Here is an 8934-nt window from a genome sequence, read left to right as displayed (position 1 = left end):
TTAGCTCATTACCCATGTGCATTTCCAACCTCCGGGAGCTTTCTCTGGCCACTCAGGAGCTCATATCCGCATTGGTGGCAATTATCCCCCAGGTTGTCGTCCATTTAAGTTCTTCAATATGTGGGTTGATCACCCACAGTATGCAGGCTTAATTTCTGATGGATGGCAACTCCCAGTCGAAGGTTCTCCCATGTTTGTTTTGTGGAGGAAACTTAAATCTCTTAAGCACCCCCTGAAGAGTCTAAACAAGTTACACTTCAGCCACATTTCAGAGAGAGTGGCTAGAATGGAGACCGACTTGGAGCATCAACAACGCCTTTTGCATGATTCCAGAGATGATGTTTCTCTCCTGCACAGGGTAAATCAACTGAAGATTAGTCTTTTTAATCTCAAATCTGCTGAGAAAGCTTTCTTTTCTCAGAAGCTTAAGTGCAATTTTCTAAAGGATAGTGATAGAGACACAAGTTTTTTTCATGCTTTGATGAGTCACAGACATAGAAAAAGCTTCATTCCTGCTTTCCAGCGTAGCAACGGGTTTCTAACTACCACTATAGATGAAGTTGGTGCTAAATTTGTCCACTTTTATCAATGTCTCCTTGGCACCTCCTCGACTGTTTATCCTATTGATGGGGATGTTGTTCATATTCCTCGTTATTTTTAAGTAAAATCCTACCTTGTACTTCCAACACATTGTCTTCACGGTATTATATTCACGAGTCTTTTCCATCAAGAATTTGCAAATACTTTAGAACTGAACGAAATCATAACCCAACAGCACCCCCCCCCCCCCCCCCAATTGCCCTGTCAAAATCTCTTCCTGAATCCTTCCTATCCATGGAGCACCAATTTGCATCTACAATTTTAGTCACCATTCTGGTCACCAGCATTAGCTACGTGATATTGTGGATATGGAAGAAATCAAAAGTCAGAAACTCAAATCTGAATCTGCCACCAGTTCCTTCACAGCTACCTCTAATCGGAAACATGCACAATTTAGTTGGCTCTTTACCTCATCACCGCTTCCGAGATATGGCCAAGAAATATGGACCTGTTATGCACCTCCGACTCGGTGAAGTTACTCATGTTCTTATCTCTTCAGCTGAAACTGCTAAAGAAGTGATGAAGACCCATGATCTCATTTTTGCTCAAAGGCCAGCTCCGATTGCGGCGAAAATTCTAAGCTATAATTGCATGGATATTGCATTTGCACCATATGGAGATTACTGGAGGATGCTGCGAAAATTGTGCGTATTGGAACTGCTAAGTGCTAAACGTGTGCGATCTTTCAGATCAATCAGGGAAGAAGAGGTATGGAGGGTTGTTAGATCTATTTCTTCTAGTGCATGGTCTCCTGTCAATTTCAGCAGAATGATAAGTTCTCTTACATATTGCATCACTTCAAGAGCAGCCTTTGGTAAGATATGCAAGGGAGAGGATGTGTTCATACCAGCTGTCAAGGAAGCTAATAAGGCAGCAGGAGGTTATAGCCTTGCTGATTTATATCCTTCAATTAAGTTGCTCTCTGTGATCAGTGGGATGAGACTTACCCTCGAGAAGATTCATGCGCGATTGGATAAGATCTTGCAAGAGATCATCAATGAACATAGGTCTAAGAAGGAGATGGCCGCAAAAACAGGCGCTGATGAAGAAGAGCATGACCTTGTCGATGTTCTTTTAGGTATTCAGGACCAAGGAGACACTGAATTTTCATTGACCGACAACAACATCAAAGCAATCATCCTGGTTAGTATGTTTTCTAATTTCAAGTAAACGAAGATTATAACCTGACATTGGAAAATCAGCGAGTTTATCTGGTGTTACTTATCCTAGTGTTTGTGTTGCAGGACCTGTTCGTTGCTGGCACTGACACATCGTCTACTACGGTAGTATGGGCAATGTCGGAAATGGTAAAACATCCAAGAGTAATGAAAAAGGCACAAGAAGAGGTGAGGCAAGTATTTGGTGATAAAGGAACTGTTGATGAAGCAGGCCTTCATGAATTAAACTACTTAAAGTTGGCCATCAAAGAAACTTTCAGATTACACCCTCCAGTTCCTCTGCTACTTCCAAGAGAAAGTAGAGAGGATTGCAAGATAAATGGTTATGACATACCTATCAAATCCAAAGTCATTGTGAACGTAAGTGCGATCGGAAGGGACCCAACTTATTGGAATGAACCTGAGAGATTTTATCCAGAGAGGTTCCTTGATAATTCAATTGAATACAAGGGAACCGACTTCGAACTCCTCCCATTTGGTGCTGGAAGAAAGATGTGCCCTGGAATCTTGTTTGGTACGGTTAATGTGGAGCTTCCACTAGCACAATTGCTATTCCATTTTGATTGGAATCTCCCCAAGGGACCGAAACCAGAAGACCTGGACATGTCCGAGGTTTTTGGAGCAGTAGTAACAAGGAAGAATGATCTCTGCTTAATTCCAATTCCACACCATCCTCTACCTGGAAATTAAAGCTTCAGAAGATCCATGAAATGTACTGTTTTTAGTTTCTAGACATCCTCTATTCTCTGGTTGGTATTTATAAGTTTTTTCTAAGTAAATAATTTTATTTGTTTTTTTTAAATTAATATGGGTATTCGAACTAGTATGCAAAAATCTCGATTAATTTTACTAATTTTAAATTTAATAATTATATAAATCTTCAATGATTTAAAATTTACGGGACTCCAACTAGTGATTTGTTTTTCTTTTTATTCACACTTCATGTATATCGGATTTCCATGTGGTTTATGAGAATAATCGATCATTTTCGGCTCCTACATTTTTTTTTCTTGCACTGTACAAACCGTATTTATTCATAGTAGCCAGTTTAATGATGGAATGCCCATTTCAACTGACATGAGTTGACACATGTCAAGATATCATTCGCTATGTCTGCATCATCATCATTATCATCTGTAGGCTCAAAATCAATTCCATGTTCTTTGTTCAACACTCCTCCGTATGTGGCAATCTCCTTGGCAAAAGTACTGCGAGGATTTATAATATCTCAAGACAAGCAAATGAGAGATTAGCCAATATCCTCTTGGGCAATCAATCATTCCTCCCTCCCGAGGATTTATAATATCTCAAGATATGCAAACATGGGTTGGATTCATGGGACAAATTGGCCAAGGATTAGCCATCGGCCTTGGACAAGTTTGGACCGTGACAGCGGGCTTGCACGCCACCGTTGGTGCTGGCCTGCCGCTGTGCGCCAACTGAGGCTAGCCTGCGGGGCTGGCCTGCGCCCCTCTGGCTGCCAGCGTGCCTGTGGTGGTTAGCTTGTCTTTGCACACTTGGTTGCCTCCGCTCCTACGCGTTGCTAGAAGGTAGGTTAGGCACGCAGATTTGCCAGCCAGCGCAGGCTCGGGCCTGTAGGTGTTGCGTTTTCAATTCCACCATGCAAAAACTTTACAAACCACCCAATTACCACATAGATATATTGATATGATTTTTTGAGAGTTTTCCACAAAGTTTGGTTTGATTTGGTTATTTTCTATTTTTCATGATTTTCTCAGCTTTAAACATCGGAAAAAAAAAAAAAAAAGCTTCCAGTGCCTAAATGTTTTTCTAAATTTTTCTATAAATACTTTGGGTTTTTGTTATTTTTTCAGCTCAAAATTCTAAAAATTGAATTTTTTAAAGGGAGTGTGCCACCTGGACATAGTGATGTTTCCTCCTGCTAGAGTTAATAAACTACTTTTGTCTATTATAGGTGGTACCCCTTGACTGGCTAGGGGTGGGCCTCCCAAGGGCCTCCCATGCCCCAATGGTTCTGGTTGTCTTTCCGGCGACGGATGACAATTTTTCCAGCGACGTTGGCTCTCCTCACCAATCTTTGGGCTCTGGTGGAAGATTTTTGTAGGCGATTCGAAGGGGACCAAACCCCATTCCTTGGCATACAGGGGGTTGCTTGGGTGATGTGCGGGCTTGGCGTTCGCCGTGGCATTGCTCCGGCGGGCCTCGACATCCCTTGGAATGGTGTGAGGCCCTTGTGAGCGTGGTGCTATGCTGCTGGTTCTTGTCCCATTACTCAGCGGAATGCCTTGCTCTTTGTCCCATTCGGTCATTCCTCGTTCCTCGTAAGCTCTTTGCTCGCATCTTGTAATGCAGGCACGAACTTGGCCCGGTGTTTCCCTTTGACCATCGGGTTGGGGTTCGCGAGGCAGGTTCGTTGTCTTTTGTATGTGGTGATTCTTGAACAGCGGCTGGGCTGCTCATGTTTGGCAGGCTTAGTGCTTTGGTGCATCGAACCTGCCACACAACGGTCCTCTTCAGTTGCTTCCCAAACGCCTTGGGTGCCTTGTGTTGTGGCTTGGTTCTTGTGTTGCCTACCCAGGAAATCATTCATACGTTTGTTTCAAAGATTAAGCGATGTGTAAGTATAAACTAATTTAAATTGTGAAATTGTTAATGGTTCATTAAATCAATTATAGTTTGTTTGATGGAACTTGCTACTCGGATAATCATAGTAATTTTATAGCTAATACGTGTAACAAACCCCAACTTCTAGAAGGGATGCATTTATTAGATAAAAGGCCGACGCGAGATCTGCATGTTGCTCTAATGATTCATGATAACTAGACGGATCACACGGCCTTCGTGTCGGCGATGCATCATTTAAATTTCTACCTTGTCAACTTTCGATGGTAGTATAGAGATTTATCATGGTGGCAACGAATGACGGAGAATTAGGGTTCGATTCTAGAGAGGAAGCCTAAGAAACGACTACCACATCCAAGGAAGGCAGTAGGCGCACAAATTACCCACTCTTGACACGGGGAGGTAATGACAATAAGTAACAATATTGGGCTCATTGAGTCTGGTAATTGGAATGAATACATTCTAAATCCCTTAACGAGAATTCATTGGATGATAAGTCTAATGCTAGTAGTCGCGGTAATTCTAGCTCTATTAACTTATGTTTAAGTTGTTGTAGTTAAAAAAACTTTTTGTTGGACTTTGGGTTGGGTTGACCAGTCCATCTATGGTGTGAACTGGTTGCGTCATCCCTTCTACCAACAATGCGCAACTAGCCGAGTCATGCCTCTGGTGCTGTTACTTTGAAGAAATTAGAGTGATCAAAGCAAGTATATGCTTTGAATACATTCGCGACCAGCTTCTTAGAGGGACTATGGCCTTCTAGGCTAAGGAAGTTTAAAGCAATAACAGGTCTGTGATGCTGTCAGATGTTCTGGGCCGCATGCTCACTACATTGATGTATTCAATGAGTCTATAGCTTTGGCTGACAGGCTCGAGTAATCTTTGAAATTGCATTGCGATGGGGACAGATCATTGCAACTGTTGGTCTTAAATGAGGAATTCCTAGCAAGCACGAGTCATCAGCTTGCGTTTACTGCATCCATCGCTTGTCTCAAAGATTAAGCCATGCACATATAAGTATAACTAATTCAGGTTGTAAACTCCAAATGGCTCATTAAATCAGTTATAGTCTATTTTATGGTATTTGCTACTCGAATAACCTTAGTAATTCTAGAGCTAATATGTGCAACAAAGCCTGATTTCTAAAAGGGATGCATTTATTAGATAAAAACTCGGCACGGGCTCTACTCGTTGCTCTGATGATTCATGATAACTTGACAGATCACACGGCCTTCGTGCCAGCAATACATGATTCAAGTTTCTGTCCTATCAACTTTCGATGATAGTATAGAGGCCCACAATACAGGAAGGCAGTAGGCGCGCAAATTATCCAATCGTGACACGATGAGATAGTGACAATAAATAACAATACCGGGCTCATTGAGTGTGGTAATTGGAATAAGTGCAATCTAAATCGTTAACGAGGATCCATTGGAGGGCAAGTCTAGTGCCAATAGCCATGGTAATTCCAGCTCTAATAGCATATTTAACTTGTTACAGTTAAAAAGCTCATAGTTGGACTTTAGGTTAGGTCTACTAGTCCACCTATGGTGTAGTCGTCTCATCCCTTTGATCAGTGATGCACTCCTGGGCTTAACTGCTTGGGTCATGCCTCCGGTGTTGTAACTTTGAAGAAATTAGAGTGTTTAAAGCAAGCCTACGCTCTGGATATATTAGCATTGTACAAGATCATAGGATTTCGATCCTATTGTGTTGGCCTTCAAGATCGGAGTAATAATTAAGAGGGACAGTAGGGGGCATTCATATTTCATAGTCAAAGGTGAAATTCTTGGATTTATGAAAGATAATCAACTATGAAAGCCTTTTGCCAATGATGTTTTTATTAATTAAGAATGAAAGTTGGGAGGCTCAAAGACGATTGGATATTGTCCTAGTCTCAACCACAATTGATGTCTACTAGGGATAGACAGATGTTGCTTTTAGGACTCCGCTAGCACCTTAAGAGAAATCAAGTTTTTGGGTTATGGGCGAGAATGGTCGCAAGGATGAAACTTAAAGGAATTAATGGAAGGGCACCACCAGCAATGGAGTCTACTGTAATGACCCGACTTTTTCATAGCCAAAATTGGTGGAATTTGTTTTTGTAAGTCGTTGGGTTCTCGATGCTTTTCACAATATCATTCTGTGAATTTATCAATACATTTCATTCATTAACAAGGCACAACTCACATAAGGTAAAGTAAATCAACATCCCATAAAAAGTGATAATACACATTCTCGCAACGGTGTTTAGGGTTTATCGTAGCAGAATTCATCTCTTAGTGCAGTGCAATACCCTTGGGATTTCATAATACATCATTCTCATTAAAGAGAATATCATATGCATCCATTCACCACATCATGTTTACAAGATCATTCTTTCGCATTCATATTCCATTATAATTTTCGATACAACTCTTTACAAAAGTGTCGAATGACAAATATTCAACTAGTTCGCTCGTTCTTATCAAACACATAACACCTGAAACAAATTATTACGTAGCACCTTTCAAAGAATGTGAACCCGTGGAACGACTTTCCGACGTACCTTGATTACGTGATGTCCCTGTTACAAAACAACATGGATACATGAATTGTAAATAATCTAAACGTAATAATAAACAACTAGAAGGACGTTATCGTTACATTTCGTTATCAACTGAAGATAAGTACATTATTTCATTTACTTCTCATGTGCATTGTATAATCATTATTATTGCGCTAAATGTATTATTCTCACTCATATGCCCCAACCTCTCCATAGAAGTGGAGGAGCTGAAGTTTAATCATCGGACAGGGTTAATTACCTGACTTTAACCTGGTCATCCACCTTGGATGCTTTTTGTTGTAACTGATCACAACATCTAGACTCAGTCATTTGTCTCGGATGCCATTAGCTAAAATTAATCACAAAATCAAACGCGTCATCTTTTACGGATACCATTAGCCGAAGCCAATCATCATAATCACCTCGGCCATCCATCTAGGATGCCATTAGCCAAAACTAATCATCAAATATAGCTCGATCATCCTTCTAGGATGTCATTAGCCGAAGCTAATCATCAATCACAACCCGGTCATCCTTCTCGGATGCCATTAACCAAAGCTAATAATTAATCATAGCCCGATCGTCCATTTCGTATGCCATTAGCCGAAGCAAATAATCAAACATAGTCCAGTTATCCATTTTGGATGCCATTAGCTAAAGTTAACCATCAAACACAGCTCGATCATCCTTCTAGGATGCCATTAGCCGAAGCTAATCATCAATCAGTGACACAGTTTGTGCTGTTGATTTCTGGATTGGTAGCGACATAATTTCTGCTACCAATTTCTGGATCGACAGTGACATGGTTTCTGCTATCGATTTCTGAATCGACAGTGACATAATTTTTCTGCTGATTTCTGAATCGATAGCAACACTGTAAAACTCAACAAAAATTAGTGTTGGATTGGCCTACCCTAGGGAAGAATTGGAATAGGAACCAGCCTAGGATAACTCAAAAGAGGGATAAGAACCAAAGATATCCAACACCCAAACAGCCCCCTCTCATTTAAGAGGGGGTATAAATGCAAGGAGAGAGGGAGGGTGACCTTTCCTCTTCCACAAATGAGCGGCCAGCAGCCCAAAACCTAAGAGAAAGAGGAGCCTAGAGGTCAGCTGGACATCAAGAGAGGGAAGGAAGAAAACCAAAAAGGAGAGGAAGAGCAGGCCACCCCAACCTGCATTGAACTTGTTAAATTCATGAGGTATGAACCTAATTCCAGAACATTTAACAGAGGAAATGTACAATTTTGAATGCAAAAAAAAACTTAGAGAGGTGGGCGGCCATGGTGAGGGCTGGAAATAACATAGATTAAAGGGATAAAATGCAAAGATGATGATCTTGTTAGAGTTGCTTAATTATGTGAAACAAAAACAAAATTATATATGTGTTAATGTCATGAATTCAGCATGCTGGTGGATGTTAAGTGCAAAAAATATGTGTTTGTAACCTTGAAAGCATGCTACAACTGAAATAGGAATCTGACGACAAAGAATGTGTTGGAATTGAATTTACATGTGTGTTCATGCTAAAATTGTATGATTCTGCTGGATCCAAAGAACGAATTATGGTGTCGACAGCGAATCGGTTTTGCTGAATTGTGTTTTCTGTAGTGAATTAGTTTTCGGTGTCGAATGGTGGTGGCTGCAGTGAATCTGGTTTCGCTTCCGAATGGTGTCGCCTGCAGCGAATCAGTTTTCGATGCCGAATTGTGTTGTCTGCAGCAAATTAGCGTTCACTGTGAAAAATTAGCATTCACTACCGAAATTGTATGGTCTGCAGCAGTGTTGCCTACAGCGAATCAGTTTTCGCTGCCGAAATTATGTGGTCTGCAACGGTGTTGCCTGCAGCGAATAAGTTTTCGCTACTAAATTGTGTTGTCTGCAGCGAATGAGTTTTCGCTGCTGAATGGTGTTGCCTGCAGCAAATCAGTTTTTGCAATTGAATAGTATTGTCTGTAGCGAATCAGTGTTTGCTGCCGAAATGGTGTTCTCTGCAGCGAATCA

General features: G+C 41.0%; 1 protein-coding gene across 1 annotated transcript; it reads left to right on the top strand.

The window, feature by feature from the left end:
• Window positions 1–766: 766 nt before the first annotated feature.
• Window positions 767–2557, top strand: LOC18101768 (desmethyl-deoxy-podophyllotoxin synthase). The gene is made up of 2 exons (XM_024606761.2): window positions 767–1743; window positions 1845–2557. The coding sequence occupies exons 1-2, from the start codon at window positions 835–837 to the stop codon at window positions 2466–2468; spliced, it is 1533 nt and encodes a 510-aa protein (XP_024462529.1). The 5' UTR covers window positions 767–834; the 3' UTR covers window positions 2469–2557.
• Window positions 2558–8934: the final 6377 nt, after the last annotated feature.

This window comes from Populus trichocarpa, chromosome 8 (assembly GCF_000002775.5).
Source record: "Populus trichocarpa isolate Nisqually-1 chromosome 8, P.trichocarpa_v4.1, whole genome shotgun sequence".
In the NCBI taxonomy this organism is placed as follows: Eukaryota; Viridiplantae; Streptophyta; class Magnoliopsida; order Malpighiales; family Salicaceae; genus Populus; species Populus trichocarpa.
The sequence above is the reverse complement of the archived record's forward strand: the minus strand, read 5'-3'. Positions and strand labels throughout refer to the sequence as shown.

Coding starts and splice junctions, on each gene's coding strand:
- LOC18101768 (XM_024606761.2), top strand. CDS start 835: ATGGAGCACCAATTTGCATCTACAATTTTAGTCACCATTCTGGTCACC. Junction 1,744..1,844: donor ACATCAAAGCAATCATCCTG/GTTAGTATGTTT, acceptor TTTGTGTTGCAG/GACCTGTTCGTTGCTGGCAC.